Source organism: Macrosteles quadrilineatus, unplaced genomic scaffold, assembly GCF_028750875.1.
Source record: "Macrosteles quadrilineatus isolate MER2022 unplaced genomic scaffold, UCM_ALF_1.0 Scaffold_8__2_contigs__length_117827958, whole genome shotgun sequence".
NCBI lineage: Eukaryota > Metazoa > Arthropoda > Insecta > Hemiptera > Cicadellidae > Macrosteles > Macrosteles quadrilineatus.
The window spans coordinates 9,635,695-9,656,812 of record NW_026542601.1 but is presented as its reverse complement, the minus strand read 5'-3'; the positions used below and the strand labels follow the sequence as shown (position 1 = coordinate 9,656,812).

Sequence of the window (21,118 nt, the reverse complement as noted above, 5' to 3'; positions counted from 1 at the left end):
AACTTCTCTTTAATGTCCTGACTACGTTACTCTGAACAAAACTACAAAGTTAGTTTTGTTCTATGTCTAGCTTGTACTGGTTTTATTACTCCAACTTCACTGCTACACCTTGCTGTAGAATCAACACACATATTGCACTTAATCACCCAAAAATATTCATAAACTTAATACAAACCATAGAAAATAAAAAAATAAATACTGGTACTTGTTGATTTGATGCAGCAAATAATTAATCACAGCACAGTAGTTAGACTGTTTGTCTTATAAAACTCTGCTACACTAATACTTTTTCGTCACACTGCAGCAAAAACAGCGGTTTTTAATGCATACGTCTAAAGCGGCATTTTTACTCTCTAGGGAATAAAAATCAGCTGTTGTAAACAGTGGTAAATTTCGATTGTGGCAATCGTACCGATCAAAATTATTTATCGATTGATTTATAAGGTAAGGTGTTAGCCTATTGTTGTCAATGGTATAATGTACTGTAACAAAATCGTAATAGACAAAATGATTGAATCTCTTGCTAAACAGCTGCTTATTTGCATTGGTAGAATTGAAAACAAGCTGGAAGTCGTTTTGAGAGGTTACCTGCTTTACATAAATTTTTTTTTGTTTTCTAGAATGATGCAATATGTCAAAAAATATAGTTCACCACACAGGCAAAAGGTGTCTTTTTAACCCTCGCTCATTCTCCGACCTTGGCTTCGCCTCGATCGTAAAACTTCACCTCGGGTCAAAAAGAGTCACTTTAGGCCCTAGTGATGAAATATTGTTACACAGAATACACATTCAAAGTGATCTGTGCACAATATGTAGTTCATTTTATATAACACTACAGTCTAACCTTGATATAACGAACCTCGATACAACGAATTCCTTGATATAACGATTTTTTAAAAATCCCCTAGAACTCTCCATAAGACACAATGTATATTTTACCTCTACATAACGAACAAACCATAACAACAACCTTGATTTAACGAATTTTTCGTGATTTCGGCTAAAATAAGACACCTCAATATAGCGAATTTATCATTGTCAGAACCTCTACATTGCGAATTTAACCTCTGCATAACGAATTGTCTATGTCTTTCCCTCGATAAAACAAATCCCCCACCCCATTATTGTTTTTGAAAAATCTGTTTCTTTATCAAATGAAATGAAAGGTGACGTCATCGCTTGCACTAACATTCGTCTGCTCCGTTTTTAACACATCTCTCTGTCTGCTGTCGCTGCGCGCGCTATGTTGCAACTGAGAACTGATTTCATTCACTATTCACTGAGGACTGATGACGACTTAATGTTTAGTAAGCTGTGATTTGGCGATAAGTAACTATCGTGAATTGTACAATTTTTGGATAAAGAGAAACCTAAGAAAGAATATAAGAACAAAACCAAAGAGAAAGAATAGCAACATCGTTATTTTAACATTCCTTTTCGAGTGTTTTTATTATCTTTAAGTTGGCTATGATTATACACTTTTATAATGACTTATCTAATAATTTATTGTTTTCAATACGATTTGTTTCAACTAGCAACACCAATGCTATATTTAATGATTATTATTGACATTCCTCTGTTGTGATAAATCAGTACTGTACTCTAAGTAGCCTACCGGCCTATCACGAGCAGTAGCTTACAAAACTTTCTACTACTGTTTTGTTTTGTTCTTTACATGGTTTATGACTACGCAATACAGTGTTTGGCTAGGTTTTAGGAGGGTTAGAACAAGCTGTAATTTTAAACTTACAGTTTTTAACCTATACCAAGGTCAATGCCATTGTCATGATTGCGCAATATTCAAGATCCCTCCCCTTTTTTATGCCGGATGATTTAGGTTCTACTGTACAATGTAAACACTGTACTGTAAAGTATTGTAGCCTATGCTACTTTAATTGTGTTTTGTCTAATCCCGACCTATATTGACCGACGCTGGTTCTGAACCTCGACTTAACGAAATTCCTGCAAACATAACCTCTATATAACGAACCTCGTTTTAACGAAATCCTTGATATAACGAATATTCAGTTCGGTCCCTTCAGATTCGTTATACTGAGGTTGGACTGTATTAGTTTACATCACAAAACATTTCCTAAATTTGATAACCTGGGGACTTATCAGTTCAGTACATTCTAGTCACTTTTCATCTCAAGAAATGCGGATTTTCAGTTACCCTGATCTGGACCTAACCACTGTGACTGTGCTAACTCAACTCATAAGAAAAAGCTAATAATGCAGGTTCTGACAATGCTAGGATTACATTTAGCAGCAGAACCTCGGTCAAGCCTTATTCACTTAAAATAAAACTAACGTAGCCTACTCAGCTAAAATTGTGCTTGTCATGCAGCCGGCCTCACATCTCTGTGACCATGTAGTCCACGGTGGGGAGGGGTGGAGGGGGAAGAGGTGAGGCCGGCACTCAGTAGAAGTCCGAGGACTCGAGCGTCTTGCATTTCTTGCTCAATGTCGAGTATTGGCCGGGACCGTCGCCCAGCCGTCCGTCGCCGGACCGAAGCTTCTTGTTGCCGAGCGTGTGGGAATTACCGGGCTCCAGGTGAGTCCCTCGCCGCCCTCCCATCTGCGAAACCAGTTGTTAGGTGAAAACTCATATCTGGCTATGGAACTAGCTAACCAGAACAAAACATAGATTGTCGAACAGGAGCTTTAGTTAACCCAGTAGATGTGGTTCTTGAAAACTGGCTAACCCAGCCCGCCCTTCTACTCGATATGATTGTCAAATGAAATCAAAGTAAATTGTTACCGAAATAAAATTGTCACCACACAATAAAATGGCCATTTTAATGAATTACCTTAGGGAACTGATTCACTGATCATGTTAACTGGTAATATTATGGCTCTCTCATGGAAACTATGTTTTCAAAACTCTAGTTCAAGTTGATGTAATCTGGCATAGGAACCCAGTCATTGAATTTCATTGTCAAGCAGCTTGATTATCCATTTTAAACCGCTGTATTGAATTCCAATGTTGCCAGTTCTGTTTAGCTAGTTGCACTTAAGCGCTGGTATAGTTAAATGGATAATCTCTTAGTATATCTTTGTGCACACACTTCCATATGAGTGAGAAGGAGACAATGAGGTCAAGAGTAAAAACAAAGGAGAGTGCAGTGAAAGGATTTTACTACCTCAATAACTACAAAAAAGGCTACAACAACCCTGAATAATGGTAAACAAATCTGAATTGTACATTTTTAATTTTTTTTTGTGCTGCTGATTTTGGGTGAAGCAAGCTATTTTACTATTTCTGATACTATTGGCAATATCTTTAGCTACAAAATAAACACTGGATAGTGTATTGCAATTAAATATTTTCATACGTGAATGGGTTTAAAGGAGATGGTGAATGAGCAGCTAGGTGCATTACCGACTGGTGTTGAAGGCGTACCGATGGATGGTCGAGCGTGCGGAACTTGCGGTTCAGAGTCGCGTACTGGCCAGGTTCATATGGACTCCCTCGATCACCGAAACTCCGGGCTCCGAGGCTAGTGGCGCTGAGGCCAACACCTCTCCCATCTCTGCAACACAAACGCTCTTTCACTCTCCTAGTCTAGTCTAGACAACAAGTCACTATTTCACTCTCTTAGTCTAGAAATTGACTCACGCTTTCAGTCTCTTATTCGAAACAAAGAGTCACTATTTTACTCTCCTGGGCTGGACAACAACTCACTCATTCACTCTCCTCGTCTAAACAAGACACTCTTTTACTCTGCTAGCCTAGACAATAAGTTACTCATTCATTTTCCTAGTGTAGACATAAAGTCCTTTTTAACTCTTGCTAGTTTAGACAATAGGTCACCCTTTTACTCCGCTAGTCTATACAAAGAGTCACTCTTTCATTCATCTGGTCAAGCCAGCCAGTAAATTCTACAGCAATGAAAAAAACATATATGCCACGGTAATTATTACAAAATAATCAAATGTTTAAATTAAATTCTTTGATCTAATAAATAATCTAGCTAGCAAGGAACTGTGTTCCTCTATTCTTTTTGAGAACTCTATTATTTATTATCCTCCTTTAGACAATTATTGGCTCTTATAATCTCCAACTTCAGCCAACAAGTATTTCCTTCACCTTTAAAGTCTAGTCAGCTAGTCACTTTTTGACTCAAAGTCAGTCTTCAAAAATTAAACGATCTAACCATAAGTTAAGAGAAAAAAAAAATGGATTCAAACATTCCATAGGAGAAAAGTTTGAATAAAACAAATGAATAAATGGCTCATTCAATGTTTTAACTGAACTGCACTTTTATACAGCTGAAAATATTGTATACATTATATTTTATATTGATATATTTATTTTCTACTTGCTAATTACTTTATAGTGCAATAAATGGAAGTGAAGCTTACATACATTTTTATGCTACTTTGATATTTGACCTACTCTTGTCTTGTTTATGAAGTTGTATCGACATGAACAAATCTAATACTCCACTTTTGGTAATATTGCAAACTGTAGGTCCGATTTCACAAAACACTTTGCTAAACAGAGGTTATTAACTGCTCTTTTTTTACTCATGGCCGATTTTGGTGTTTCCAACCTGCAGCTTGTGTCAAATACATATACTGCATCTGGGTTAGTTGAGCATTTATGTTTATGCCATTAACAGTTTTTTTTTCATAAAATTACAATTTAACTACTTGATGAATACAAAAACAATTTTTGTAAGATCAATAAGGTGTCATTTTAGTACCAATAGTCAATACTTCTTTAGTCACAGTTGGAAGCTATAAAAATAAATAAAAAATAATTATGAATATATAAACATTTTGATGAAATAAATATTGATTGTTATTGATTTCTAAAAATTAACCGTTACTAACATATGTTCGACACCTTCTACCAACAATAGGGAATGACGTGCACTAAGCATATTGGGAGGGAGTTACTAAAATAAAAAATAACAGAACCAAATTTCTGAAAAGCCAAAACCAACCTTAACCGTAGCAAAAGATACAGACATGCAAAGGAAAATCAAACTACAAATAATAAATAAAAGTCTTTAATGCAAATTAAAGAGATACTAACAAAAAGAAACTAAAAAGGAAACAAAAATCGAGCACCTTTGTTGCAAGAGGAATATTATGACCATCACCTTGAAGAGTATAGATCTAGTTATCTTCCCTTGGGGTTATGTGTAACACCCAAAGAGAGCTACTTCAAATATGAAGCGAGCCCAGTGATATCTTTACTTCTCTGACAGCACTTCAATCTATTTTTTACACTTCTGATGGTTGTATTTGAACCCTTATAGTCTTATCTTCAAGAAGAACTGTTTATATTGGAATTAATACTAATTTTAAATAATAACTTCGCCAATATATCTGAATTTTTAATGTTTATGAGGCCTTTCGCCAGCTATGCTGGCATCATCAGACACATCACAAATTTTTTGTGATGTGTCTGATGATGCCAGCATAGCTGGCGAAAGGCCTCATAAAAATTAAAAATTCAGATATATTGGCGAAGTTATTATTTCAAATTAGCCTTACAGTCTTGTCACAATGTGAGTGGAAGTATTTGCTACCACTAAGTATGTGGTTACAAATATAAGGTCATAGAGGTAGAATAGTAGTCAGGGGAGTGAAAAATATGGTGCTAGTGTCAGATTTTAACTAGAATGCTTAGCTGCAAATGAGTCTTAACCTTTTTATTCATTTTTGATGACAGCTTCTATTTGGTACAAAATACACTGGGAACTATTTTTCTAACTTTTGTTTACAACGTATGGAGTGATACTTTTGCGATTTATGTTTTCTATACCTACAGGTTACAAGAGCTCAATTTTGTATATTTAGAGACGTTTTAGGAACTATTGGTATTCAAAAAGTTTATAGGTTAAATAGTATTATTACTTAGTAGTATAAAGAAAATTTGTTTTCTTTTTAATTGTGTAAGAAAATGCAGAACCAACTACTTTTGTTTTACATATAATCACCATAATAGTAAACTTAACAGTTTGCACAACAGTCAAACAAGTATATAGTTTTTTCTTTTAGCAAATTTCACTATTTTAGTTTGAGATAATAATACATATTTTTTATAGTATGAAGGTTTGAATATGAGTAATGGAATTAGTTGTAGGTTTTTAATAGTGAAACAAAACAAAAATCATAACACATGATGGTATTTAAAAATATAATAATAGAATCAAAAGTGTGATAAATAATTCAAATGTATGAGAAACAATATTCTTTTCACAAACATAGGCCCTAACATAATCCTATATTTACATAACATGCTATATTTTACAAAAATACTATCCAGTAGACACAATATTATTAATAACAAAATATATTACTTTAAAAAACTTCTCAATGCAGTCTATAAATTGGTTAATGCATAATACTAAAAATAACTAGTTCAAAGAGTATATAATAAATAAAAATAGAATGTAAATATACAACATATCGCTAAAAAATAAATGCAATGATTTGGTAATATCGTTTGGTAACAAAATACTGACTGTATCCACACAAGAAGAAACATTTGATAATTATTAAAGGAACACAATTGAGTAAAAGATCACGTTGATTGATTAACTTGCATGGAAGATGGTCTCATGTTAGGACTTGGCTTATTCTTATAGAGTATTTTATTTTACTACTACAAACCAACCCGTACAAGGTTGTGTGAATGTCTCTAAATTATCTTGAGTTGTTCACTTAACCTAACAGAAAAAGAGTATCACTAGGTAATTATCTCAGACATGGCCTACTTGGAATTGTATTTGTTTACCGTAATAAAACATAGATTTAGTTGTACTTTAATTTTAGTTAAAAACTTCAATATCAAAGATGAGACGCTTACTACATTGCTGCATCAAGAGTGGAACTAACATCCACAAAACATAACAAATTTCTTAAAAATAGATTTTAACTTTTTTCCACTACCTTAAAGTAGGCCTAATTTCTTGATCATAACTACAAAACAATACAACCTAACTATTTCAACATTTCAAACTCTAATGGTCCTAACCACACCACTAACCACCGCATGCTAGGCGGGTGCATGCACATGCAGTGCTGGGTACGGGGGTGGGTAGGCCGGGTCATACACCACTACGGGGGTAGGTGCTGGGTACGGTGGCGGGGGGAAGTGGTAATCATAATGCGAATAGTACGTTGTAGCGAACGACCCTTGGTTGCGGAGTGTCCGCGCGGCGATGGCTTGCGAGGCCGCGGTGGGCGGCAGGAACGGGTCTTGCTCGTCTACCTGCAGATAGTCCCGCCTGGAACACAACGTGCAATGAGGTGGGCGGATGACAGATGAAATGATATTGTAATTGTTTAGTCTGAACACATATATTACTTGATTTAAAAGCACTACTACGATTTTTTGTTGGATTCTTTTCACTTGTGACTTTGGTTTGAAACATGTTTCTAAAGAGGAGACTCTAATTTGAATTGACTATTTAATTTGAAATATTTGATCTTTTCTCATTTGAGATACAAGGATAAACCTCTGATTTTTATGAACAAGATCACTGTGTACTTGTAATATGTTTGTAGCCAAAGAACCTACTTTTTTTACTAAAACAGGTAGTTTACAAATTACCAACAAAAGTATGTTTTCTTTCCATTCTGATCCAAACCTATCTCATGGAAATAATTTGAGATAACCTGTTACGAAACAATTTAAAAGCTATGAATAGTTAACCAAAGCAACAACAAAGTTTTGACAGGGTTAGAATGTTCATACATTTTTTAAGAATACAGTACAACATAAACTGAAATTAAACAAATAAAACAGTTTTCGTGCACCACCAGATATACCAACTATTATTTAGTTCCGTTATACACTAGTTAGGGTTACTTACACAGTGTTCAAATTAGTATTCTTTAGGGGTAAAATTACATTGCACAAGATGTGTGAGCAATCAAATAAGTGTGTGTTAGCTTAGTCAGGAAATATGTTTCAGACTGATTTTACACCTTGAAACTGTTATGCCTTTACACCATAGACAGGTTAGTTGGTGAATAGGAACAAGTTTGTATACAGAAAAGATGTTGTTGATGAGAACATGAGAAATGTTATTTTATGTAAGTGGTTGAAGTTTATGAATGAATAGAAATGTCACATGTGTGAGAAACATTAATGGTCCACACCCAGTTCTAAAAGCAAACAAACTTTAACGTGCAGTTCTTTGGCGAAAGCTGAATCTGCTCGGACGGTCGGGCTCAATCCAGAATATTAGACGAGATCTGTAAACAATTCATGCAGTGAACAAGCAAATGTTAGAGAAGAGGCCAAGTGCAAAATGAACCAAGGCTAGGAGGCAATGGCAAATGTATTTGCATATGTTTTGTAGCGGGGGGGCCACAAAATAAATCTAAGGCCAGACATCCAATGCAATGAAATAAATGTATTTCAATAATAAAATCATGGGTTCAGCTATGAGTAAATTCAAGAAAAAACACGTGTAGTGTAATTCATTACAGGGCTGTATTTAATGTCTAGCAACGATGCCAAAAATTACAATTAAAGTATATTTTTATTACTTTACAAATCAAATACTTCTAAAGGTATTTCAACTTTTTACTTAATATTTTCAGTATCAATAAATTTCATTGTCATAGGTTTATTTTTGCTATAGCAGCAAAACATCCTAAATTATTCCTTTTAATTATTTGTCCAAAAGAAGGCAAAATATAAAGCTTAAGTATTTTCAGGCATTATCGCATCTCGAGTCAAAAGGCACAAATATTTATAGATGACAATATAGTAAGAGGCAAGCATAGATATTTAGAACTTCTTACTTTTTCCGAATGTAGATCCAAGTGTGTGAGTCGAGCCAGACGAGGATTGTGAAGAAGAAACCAGCTCCAGCACTAGCAGCCAGCATGAATGTTAGACCAAACCTGAGTAAAAGAAGCAAAGTGAGGCTCACAGTTCCTTTACGATTGTCCACAATGCAGTAAACGTAATGGAATATGAATAGGGATGTTCCAGTCCCAAATTGTGGAAATTTGTATTAATGTAAAACATAAAAATACCTGAAAAAGCAGGATTAGTTTTGGGAATTTTTGGGGAACTAGAATTCGGGGATGTTGTTGTGTTTGTGAGACATACTCGTGGATGATAATGTGATGATGGTAGATAACTGTGATTCTTGTAAAAAACAGTTTTGAAAATAAAGTTTTTGAATTTATAAAAAAATTAAAAGTTATGAGAACCACAATACAGGTTGTTCTGTATTGCACTTTATAAATATTTAACGTAAAATAAAGATTCAGAACTTAATTTCTTAGGATTCGGATTTGAGATCCACATTTCATGTAGTAAATCTCTTAAGGATTCTACTACTACAGCGATGTACTTTGTATACATATTTTGAGCTCATTACGAATGCAGGGTGAATATGGAGTGGAGTAAATACACAGTGTCTTCTTCACTGACTAAGATCAGTAGTTTCTTTAGACAAAACCATTTCTTAAAAGCATATTGATCAAGGACAGTTGGGTCTCGCTTGAAACATCCAAGAGCTACTGACTTCTCAAATCAGACTTGCCTTCTTTTGATTTTCAGGACACTATGACCACTCGGCCACCCAAACATACAATATTTGATTGACTAGTAGCTTTACTCACAGGCCGAGGTCGCAGACAGCGTGCAGAGCGTGCATGTACTCCCGGTGGATTGGCCGACAGTCAAGCAGGGCTGCTAACCCCGAGATCAACTTCAGAGCTAAATTTACCTCTGTAGTCAACACTTCCAACTGTGGATGCAACTGCGGAAAAAACATTGTCTGCTATTATTCCTGGTAATAAATTATTTTTACTGATGTTAAGTGCTCTAGAAATGCATGCCCTTATTTTAATGGCAAACTGGAAGGTCAGTTTATTGTAACCCATACCATCTTTTATATTTATTTAATTATTATAATATCAACAATCAAGATAGATTTTAGCTGGTCCATACAGGTGGGCTGTATATTCTAAACTGACCTGCGTAGGGCTGTAGAGTTGTTTGGCCAGACGGGCGACAGAGCTGAGGCTATAGAAGACAGCATCAACGGCCAACGTACCCTTGCGCACAACCACCGAGAACGGGTTGGTGCGCGCAGGCTCACACGACGTGTAGTACTCCAGGATGTCCTGCTGTAGCGAGGAGGGCGACGAGTGCTCCAGGAATATGTGCGGAGAATCGCAGAGATCTCCTAGCGCCTGCGGAACAACAGAATCAATAATAAAACACACAATAGTTAAAGCCTGTAAAGTTGGGGAAATCTACAACACCAGAGGGTAGAACAACACAACGGCTGGGCCAGTCCTATCGTAATAGTTTACTTTATTGAATACAACCTTTTAAAGTGGAAATAAAATGACTAATTTGAAAATTTCATTGATTTGCTGTCCAAGAAAAAATCAAACTGACAATTGTGCATTTATACCGTGTTAATTGGCTAAGTTTAAGAATTGCTAGTCAATTGACTTAGGATAGCTTGGATTACAGTAGATTATTTATTTGTAAATAAAACAAGGCATGACTCCCACGGTTAACCTTGCCATCACCCCTGTCATGCATGAATTAATGTTTATTAAGCATCCCACCAACCACCAACCACCAAACCAGTAACAGTGCTTCCTAGTGCAGCAATGCGAGTTGCTGTTAACAATGTTACCCATTTCATTTCAAAACTTGTTGAAATTTTTGGAAATAAAATGATGTTTAACTCAACTTAAGTTTTAGATAAAAAATGTTTGTTACTGGTAAAAAAAACTATTGTCCAGTTGTTAAAGTGGGGTATAGTTGTTATTCTGACTAATTTCCATAAACAGAGAAAATAAAATTATTTTGTAATAAAAACCAATATAAATAATATGTTTGGATTAAAAATCAATACAAATTATATAACTTTTAAAATAGTTTTATTCACTCACCACAGAAGCTGTGAGATACACTGAGGCTAGCAGCCATGAGATGATCACAGCAAACAGACCAAACACAGAAAACCTGCAACACCAAACAGTACACAAACATTGCACTGGCTTCAAGGCAGCTCAACTACATAAACTATAACAATAATAATAATAATAATAATAAATAAATAAATCTTTATTGGTCATTAAATAACATATGATACAATAGACCTCGTTAACAAAAAAAGGGCCATAGATTCAATACACCTGGACTAAAACTTTCCTAACAGGCTTATAGATCATATGATTGAGTCATCATATATTAAAAACATGGTTATCTTATGTGATTTAAAATTACCACAAAACTTACGTGATAAGAGCGCAGCGGGAATGACGCGCCACGCCAACCAACAACACAACACAAAACACCAGCAGAACACTGAGAACTGCCATGGTAACTGGCCACCTGCAAAAAAAGGAAAAAATTAGTGTTTAAAAATTTAAAATATAAAGTGTATTAAAAAAACTCTGTGTACATATATTTGAGCACATTTATTTTCACTTAAAAAAAAAGTCTAGCTATCATTTAAGCCAAGTCAACCATCAAAAACTAGACACAACAACTCCGGTGACAAACAATAGGCCTACACTGTCGCATAACACAAACCCCTGATAGGTCCCAGACTCGATACAGGATGGTTTATTCAGTGGACCGGAAAGTTTGTCTCTTGTTTACAAAGGGGGGAGGGAGGGAAGGGGGTGAGTCCCCATACAATGACAAATCTTGTGCATCATTTATAGGTTTCTCCCCACAGCTGCAAACCAACCACGTGTGTGCATCAAAAATTAACCCAGCATAAGAAGTTGTAACTTGAAGATGCATTACTAAAATTAATCTCAGGATTTGGTGACACTGAGATGGTCCAGTGCAGGCAGTTACAACTTTTTAAAATTTGTTAGAGCTAGACATTCAACCCCAATGTTAGGGTTGTCTCCCCAAAATAGTTGAATTAAGCCACTGACAGATTGCGCTGATATAAATTACAAATTTCTGTCGAATATGCAGACTTTAAACCAAGTCAAACTGAAAGGATGACTTTTGTAAGCTATAGCGTCATAGCATTTAAGACACTAGCGCACTCATGTGGGTGGCTCCTTTACCTATACTCTGTTTTTATAAAAATTGGCAACAGCTGGTCTATATAATATGGGATGTCTACTTCAGTACAGTAGAATCTCTTTAATCTGAACCCCCGTAATCCTAACATCTACTAATCTGAAAGCCTCATTGCTGTACTCTATACACAGTACAGCAGTTCTTTATTGTATTCTGTATTTATTGATATACACACCACAATTGTTTCTATTGTAATGTACAATGCTGTTTATTCACTATGTTTACTACTGTATTAAATAAAAATAAACAATATATTGTCACTTTTCTTATAACAATTGTGATTTATTTTAGCCCCGTTTAGCTATTGTTATGTAAAAACAACAATATGTTCTGTGATCCAAACTATTCAATATTCCGAACTACCCTCGGCCCCAATTAGTTGGGATTAGAGGTTCTTCTGAATTCAAAATTCAATATTAAAACGTATCCTAGGACTTGGAGGGCTACGCAGACGGTCAAAATATAAGGTTAAAAGTCACCAGCAAAAAAAAACTTTAAAAAACAACTTTACTGGTTGAAACTGGTGAGTTGTTTTACAAGCACCCAAGTACCTGATGGCCTCAGCGACGTGCACTGTGGTGACTGCATGCCCCAGAGAGACGCCCCTTAGCGGCCGCATGATGTCCTGCAGGCTGGCCAACGCGGCCGTCGTATTGCCCGTCATCGCAGTCAGGGCTGCCAACAGCATAGCTCGCGCCGTCTGGTTGGCCACTGGGTCATCAAACACATCACCCAGCTCCGTCAACAGCGGAGTCACCTTCAGCTTCAGTGTCGACTCTATTGCTCCCGTCTGTGAAAAGTGGTTATAATATTATTAGTCCACAGTTAGATACAATCACATCATTACTTTGTCATTGGTATGAATAAGGTACAGTAATTTAGATTGAACAGCAATATTTTTCTAATGTAGGCTACATTTTATTTGTAGCCTTACATTAGACCTTATATTGACAGAAAGGGTTTGGTTAGCCCTTTGCCTATAGCGACAATATTTTCAATTATAGGTCATTAAAAATTTGAAGACATTTTTCTTGATCACAATATTAGAGCGTTATTCATGCCCAAAACGTCTCAATAAAATATTCAAAGCCTGGGAAAAGTAAGTGGCTTTTTAATGGTTCGAAACTGGACCCAGCTGACCTGATCTGGACCCAGCTGGCTTTTAATAAATGGTCCTGGCTAATGAAACAGCTGGTCATAGTCAGTAACAAAGCTACACAAGGGATCTCGCTTCATTCTACACTTCACTCATATTTGGGTTAAAATACGAGCCCAATCCCAACTGGTAGTAATAATAATAACAACGTTTGGTTCCTGCGATCCGACCCGTAGTTTGGGAACCGCTGCATTAGGTAGGTATTTACTGGTGTGTTTCTCCCACAGTTACTAACCTGGTTCTTGACATTTCCGATGATGTCATCGATGGCTCGGGCCGCAGAGAGGAGTTCCAGCATTCCGTTGTGAACGTCGTCGTTGCCGTAAAGTCCAACGCCGACCGCACCGCTGCCACACAAGTACAGTCAAGGTTTTTGTTATCAAACACACAACATTCTTAGTTTAGACCAAAATAGAGTTTATTTATTTTCCACTATGATTGAACTATATGTGGGTTGAATGTCTTCAATTTGATGCTGTAGATTTATGGATTTAGTTAAGTCATAAATAATCTGTGCTGAAGTAATATAGTTTCCTAATCGATTATGAATAAAAACCTAGCCACTTAGAAAAACAGAGCAGATTTTCTTCTAGTTTCCTTGTCTATAAATCCATGAAAACCAGGATGGCAAAAGTTTCAAATACGAGAACATCTTAAGGTCATTAAAAACATTATCTCTGGACAAATTGTTCTTTTGACACTGTTATTCTGCCCAAACAATATTTTTTAACCATATAATAAAACTTACCAGCATAGTATCGTAAAAAACGACAATGTCCATTTGAGTATTTGTATAGAGTGTTTGGGTCGAGGCTTTCTATCACAACAGCGAGTCAGGAGGTAGACAAGCAGCAAGAATAGGGTGAGAATCAACCAGGCTGCTGGGATGGACCCAAGAATGCCAAGAGACTGAAACAAATAGAAAGTCATGTAAAAACAAATAAAAGCACAGCAATCAAACTTACAAGATCACAGATATATCACATATAACTGTTATTTTGATTTTAAATTCAAACACTTTTCTCAATATAATATTTTCATGTATAAATAAATTAGAAGAAACAAATTTTGCAATTGAAAAAAAACATACTTGTACTACTAGGCCAACTAGGCTTTTTCAAGTCGCACTTCAAAAATTTGAATCAATCCGATCCAAAATATTACCAGAATAAAAATTAAGACTCTACTTTAGCAACCACAAACCACCCTGTGTTCGAAACAGAAACAATTATCCCTGCTAAGGGTGAGAATCCAGCTCTTGTTCACCCCTACCAATTCAACCCATTTCCACAGCCTTCTAATCACACGGTTAAGAGGTTGTGCATTATTCAGAAGGCGTTGTATGAAGGGAGGTGAGAAAGTGCCACCGTTGTCTATTTCAGTGCTTGTTGGCGAGGAATCGTTCTAAAATAAACACTCTAAATGACAAAGCTTATAAACATAATGGATGAGATTCCCAATTCTTCCTGCTTTAGTTTCTGTTTTGCCAAGTTTGGAAATACATTGGAGTGACACGACAATCAATTTTGAACGAAGCGGTAAAACCGGAAGTACATTCTCACCGCGTCTATTTATAAACAAAATAAAATGTTTGGTTTGCATTTAAAATGTCCACGTTTTCTTTAGTTGCGGTTTGAATGTAATTTAATTATTTCTAATTATTGATTGAGAGGTAAACATGAATAGATTAAATCGTAAATACCGGTACGTATACAAAAATAAGTGGCAAAATCCATAACAGACGTAGACTAAAATTACATATTGTAACAGCAAAAGTAACATTCAAAGTAAAAAGTTTTATGGTTTATGTGCTAAAGCACTTAAAACTTGATTCTCTGCCAAGCTATTGTACTGCCCACAACAACATTTCTAAATCTGAGACAAGAAAACAATAGTAACAGCAACAACAATAGTAACAGCAACAACAATAGCAAGTTGTCTTGCTGTCTCTATGAATAAATTAATATTCATCCAGCAGGCGCCAACCCTCATAGTGTCGTGGTCAGTGTAATCTCCTTTTTCAAATTTGGGAATAATTTAAAAATTTAATAATGGAAATTTTTGCATTTTTTTGTCATAACCTGGTAATTAAATTTATTGCTACATTAGTTTAAAATTTAAAATATGCGAATCATGGCATTAGTTAAGATAATAAAACAAATTATTAAATGACAATTTCAAAATTATTTAAAAGTATTCAATGAATTTGTTTTGATGTTACAAAAATTAAATTTAAGTAGATTATATTTAGAATAAAACAACTCGCTGATAACAATGCGAGAAATTCAACAGAAACACCAAATTACAAGCCAATGATCAAATTACAAAGCCAATTAGTGTTGAAAACTTTAATCCAACGCTTTCAAAGGGTCCATTAGCATTCACTGTAGTTTTACATTAGTGTTCATGTGTTTGTGCCTCTTTGTACTGAAACATTGTAATATTGCGCCTACATTGCCAATTGTTTCACATTCAGGCAATCAAGCGACAAAACTTAATTTTTTGACCAACTTACATCATCTGAAAACAAATTGTCATTGAAGAAAATAATTGTAATTAAAAATAAAAATGCAAGGTCTGTAACAAATGGTAGTTTAAGCGACTTACCCTATAGGTTAGAAGCTATAAATGTTGGTGGCATGGAAATACCTACACACAGGACTGATTTACTTTTTCATTTTGATGTCCCCAGAGGCCAAAAACACTATTTGATTTAATTTTTATACATGCAAATCAGTAAATGCAAAAACTCAATCAATTTTGGTCCGATTTTGATGAAATTTGGCAAGATTGTGTAAAGCTGGATAAACTTTAATGAGTTTGCGAACCAGCAAGATTAGGGCATGAAAACAAGATGTTATTGAGGTTTGAAGTTCTTTGAATTTGTTTTTCAAGCTTCAAAAAGCTTGGAAATGCCTAATTTTCATTGCAACCATCGTGCAGATCTAAAAACAAACAATTTTGTACAATCATCATTGATGTGCAGAGGTACATTAAAGGTTACGAAGAAAATTCCAAAAAAACTGTATATTTAAAGTTGTTATGAACAATACACGCCTCATGTAGAAAAATAAAACAGTTGTAGTTTGTTTTAAGGAAAGATAATGATAAAATTTGGCAAATATATTTATTTTATCTTATACCACTAACATATTATTAAACAAATTTTTCTCTTCCCTGTAGCAACAAACCTAAGTACTTGTTGAATCTAATGTTATTTAGATGGGGGAAAATATTACTTGTTTATGGAAATATTTTACTTAAAATTAAATCAGACAAAATTACATTCACTTAGTCTGCAGGTTTGCTGTGTCGTGAGTATTTCTCTAGGAAAAAAGCCCTAATTAAAGTCATGCGTATATGACAACCATACAACTAAATTGTAGGCAATATTGTGTAGCTGCAAACTAACGTGTTCGACTAAAAATATCAAGAAAAAAAAAATGTCAAGTCACATCCTTTTGCTGTATGAAATTTTGTCAAAGTACGAATATATAAGCTGTCATGGCAACTTTATAATGTTGCTAATTCATAGAAGGACTTTTGGGACTTTGAGCCAAAATAAATTTTGGCAGGGTAGGCCGATGAGCACATAAGTGAATGAAGAGGAGAAACACTTTTAAACACAAAAAAGTAGAAAAAATTGACCATAAATGTTGACCAGTTAGTTAATTTAAACAACTACATAAACATTACTGAATATGTTAAGGTGTAAAATCTGGCAAGGTTGTAACAGCCTCTGTAACCGGTTATTCTCTTGTAACCGTAGCCATTACATGCGGTTACAACTGTAACAGGTCACTGTAATCCCTTGGGGAAACATTGATGTGCATCACTTCCCTACAGTACTGTAACAACACTCAATACCGACACTCCACAGCCACGATTCAAAATATTGTCACATAAAAGAGAAACCAGAATGAATTAAGCCTTTTATTGCATCAAACGGAAATATCTATCTGAACAAAGTGTTTGAAGATCAATTGTCCGCCCACTTGATGGCATTAAATCTAATTCCATTGTTAATTAATGCTCAACTAGTGTAATTGCATTAATGGACAACTATTGGAACCTAAACACACTTCAATTAGTATACCGAGAGGTGGTTTTAACTTAACCAAACCATACTACTAGTAGTTGGAGTCGTTCATGGAAATTAATAACTTTTTACCAACTTAGTATCTATTTATATTAAGTATGGAGTTACAATTTCTCTGTCTGTCTTTCTGTACCCGAGTGCCGCTGAACACATGTATTTTCCCTGGCCTTCAGTGGCACTCTCAGATTGCTAAGGGTATACCATTTTTTCAGGCATTACTATCATGGTTAACTAAATTTAAATGTATTCCTTATATGGGAAATTCACAGTAATACCTTCATCAAGGATATTTAATTGAATTAGGATTTATGAGGTAATAGAACCATCAGTTTACAGTACATATTGAATAATTAATTAATAAGCTAATCTTAGTCAGTAACAAAGCTGATCGGTCATCTCACTCATCTACCATCACTCTACACTCACACCCTTCCTCATTTGTGTCCAAATACTGTACACACCTAAGTGGCATCCCCATCTCAGATAATGATAATGATAATAAAGATACACTTTGGATACTGAAATTTGAAAGGGTTATAATATTTCTTCAAATGTTTCTTGTTAGTAAAATATATTACATTTTTGTCATAATGGCATGATAGATAGGTGAATTAACCTGCTAAATCCCATTAGTAATCAATGTGGGACTCACAGATGGTTTTTAATTAACTTCAAAACTCACAGGTCAATGAATATTTAACAAGTTGAAATTAGAACCGAGGAAGAAGGAAAGTTAGCAGCAAAGGGATTGTTGAAATTCTTCACATAACAATCTCACCAACTCTGGCAGAGGGAACAAAAGTCTGCAAATTCACTTAGCTTCTCAGCACTTGGAAACTTGTCTACGGAACTACCAGAAAGTGCTCAGACACTTAAGAAGTGGAGTCAAAACTTTAAAAACTAGCTAATACCACAAGAACATTAAATCTACTATTTCAACTTCTGTCAGAATTTTGATTACAATTATTAATATTTCAACCACAACAATATAGAACGTTAGTCAACCTGAGCTGATACTAACCTCGAGGTAAATCTCGCTGTCCGGCGCAAATGTTGAGTTGACCAGGTGTAAACTGATATTCAGATGAGGCAATGTATGGAAGAACTTGGCCAGTGGCGGGGCCGTGTAGTTGGGCGGGTCCAGCCCGGTGTGCGGGGCCATCCTCAGACCATCTCCTGCAACACAACAACCAAGGTTCACAACACGCTGAGGGTTGCATCAGAGTAGTGAGAATGTGCGAGTGAAATTTTATTTTGCAATACCATTGTTGTCCTGGTAACTATTGGAGGATGAAGTGAGGACCAATAGCTGAACAGAGTCTCAGAGTCAATATTGGCTATGATAGACAATGATTGCCCTTTCATGGTTATCCCTGGTGGATTGCACATACTTCAGTATGAGCAAAGCTGTACTTCAATGGCTTAGTGGATCTAATTTTTTAGACGTTATATTAAAAAATAAATAAAGTTAAAACACAACTATATATTAATGGGAGGTTTTACAACTTGATTTATCTCTGGCGATTGGCTTGAGTAGCTATAAAATAAGAATGGTTGGTTCAATAGATACCAAAGTATAATGAGCAAAGCTCACATTACAGTTCATTCTTTGATGACATTGTACAATGCAATATATTCTTTTCAGCAGAACATAAAGCTGGTGGTCGAAATATACTTAGTGATTATCAAATATTTGGTCAATTATTCTATTTTTTAAAACCTACAAATTCTGATGACAAGTTTTAGGGTGGTAACATTTAAAGTTAAAATGCACATAGTTCAACCGATAAAACCATAACAATTCTTAAAAGGGAGGCTGAAGTTAGTGTATTTATTACACAAGTAACAATCCAAGGATACTGTATTCTCATTTGAAAAAACTACCGAAATCCACTGCATCGGAATTGTAAGAAACAGTCACACTCTTCCAGGAAAGTTGACTCTTAAAGAGCGGAAATGTTAAAACTTGAGAGTGCCGTAAACCGTTCTTTTGTTATAAACATAAACTTGAGCAGAGAACAGTTCACAGTTCGGAAATGCGGGGAAACTTTCAGCAGGAAATTATATTATAAAGCTACTGAAAATTCCAGTTTAGTGTGTCATGATTCTCATTTATTTTTAATTAACTCTTCACGAAGGAAATGAAAGAAACTTCTCACCACTTGGTGTTGATGGGGTGACTTTCTTCAAAGAGAAAATTGAACTTGTTATCTTACAGTCTTAAAATAATTATTTCCACATTCACATTATTAATTATTACTACTTAGCGATGTCATTTTTATTTGAGTTGTTTAAAATATGTTGGCTACAAAATCTAAGCATAGACATGTTTTCTTTTTGATTTTTATATATATTTATGACCTAGTATTAGTTAAGCATCTGGTTAAATAACATGGAGCTAAATTTTGGTTTGGATAAAGGAATAAGTCTATTAATGATTTGTTGCATAAATTAAACATGGGAACTTTTGTATTCAATTGGGAGATATAAATATCTCTAGAGAGAGATATATTTATATCTAGTAATTAAATTGATTAAATTGTTAAATTGATTAAATAGAGTAATTAGGTAAATGTATATTTCACTTGAAAACAGGACGAGTTCTCTTACATCCAAAATGTAGTGTAGTCAAAAGACCAAAATTAAAAAAAGGTTTGAACAGTTGAATTTCCAAGTGGATATTAGTTTCCATTGAACAACAAGTAGAAAGTCCAACACCAATATCATGTTTTCTGGCTTAAGTCAACTCAAACTCTTTTCAGTGAAATACACATTAAAGATATAAGCCAAATAATCTTACAAACACAAAGAGCAAAGCTTTTCAAAATATATAAAAAACTAATTTCCGTAACAATTAATAGACAAGTTTTAATAAAGTAAAAACAAAGACAATACCGGTAGTGAAGCATGACAAACATACCTATGGTAAAAACGATGTTAAAAAAACATATTACAAATTTTGAAAATGACAACTGTAAATTTTGAAAAAGATTTGTTTCTTTTACACCCAAAGAAATAGAAAAGAAACTTGACTTACACCTAGTCAATTGATAATTAGTTGCTACTGCCATATTCTTAATAAAGCACCAAGTAGTTGTGTTACACATTTAAGCAGAAATTTTCAAACTAAGGTAAAACAAAAACTACCCCCATGGAAAAATAAATTGTGTGTTAAAATGTGATTTTCCACCAAGCCATAACAACTTATATAAGAGGTGAAACAATTATCCGAATCAATGGAGTGAAACTAAATAAAAACTCAAACAGTCAGGAGTCCCTTGATGAAACAACCAGTGATACGAATGAACGATGAATCACAACAAACGGATGAGCAATGAATCAAAACAAAAAGATTAGCGAACAAACAAACAGAGCGACAAGGGACAACAGACGATATTGACAACTGACCACAACTTTGCAGCCCCTGATTGATGAACTTCACAGCAGCACAGTGGTGAATAATGTAGTGGAAATGAGGGCAACTAGGACTGCTGATTAAGTTAAATTACTAAACTATGCATCAGACAATATATTATAGACTAGTATACCAGTGTTTTCATTCTAGCATTGAGTATAATGTACAAATTTACGCGTATACTCAATGATTCTGATAATAGATTAGAGATCAGAGCTATACGTCAAATCATTTCTACTCGTAACACTATAGCGATTTAAATAAATATCTACAATAATTTATCTATTTAAAAACTAATCATAAGTTTTAGATCATCAGCTATACACTTTATGATGGAACCTGAGGACTGGGCCAAAACAGTTCCAGGTAGGAAATAAGTTCCATCCTGCAGAC

At 34.9% G+C, this 21,118-nt stretch overlaps 1 protein-coding gene across 4 annotated transcripts in view; it reads right to left on the bottom strand.

The window, feature by feature from the left end:
• Positions 1-1,672: 1,672 nt before the first annotated feature.
• The window catches only part of LOC129001042 (protein tweety), an 80,346-nt gene continuing 60,900 nt past the window's right edge, over positions 1,673-21,118 (bottom strand). Inside the window, exons 3-14 of one of the 4 annotated variants that reach the window (XM_054428186.1) lie at positions 18,332-18,486; positions 13,960-14,120; positions 13,447-13,558; positions 12,607-12,845; positions 11,249-11,344; positions 10,900-10,972; positions 9,964-10,182; positions 9,607-9,746; positions 8,776-8,877; positions 7,140-7,247; positions 3,404-3,533; positions 1,673-2,578 (exon numbers count right to left, since the gene is read on the bottom strand). In XM_054428186.1, coding sequence (XP_054284161.1) covers positions 2,420-2,578; positions 3,404-3,533; positions 7,140-7,247; positions 8,776-8,877; positions 9,607-9,746; positions 9,964-10,182; positions 10,900-10,972; positions 11,249-11,344; positions 12,607-12,845; positions 13,447-13,558; positions 13,960-14,120; positions 18,332-18,472 — 1,680 coding nt within the window. In that variant the 5' untranslated portion in view covers positions 18,473-18,486 and the 3' untranslated portion in view covers positions 1,673-2,419. Of the gene's footprint in view, positions 2,579-3,382; positions 3,534-7,139; positions 7,248-8,775; positions 8,878-9,606; positions 9,747-9,963; positions 10,183-10,899; positions 10,973-11,248; positions 11,345-12,606; positions 12,846-13,446; positions 13,559-13,959; positions 14,121-18,331; positions 18,487-21,118 lie in introns of all 4 variants that reach the window. The other 3 variants (XM_054428184.1, XM_054428185.1, XM_054428187.1) reach the window with 3 other exon arrangements.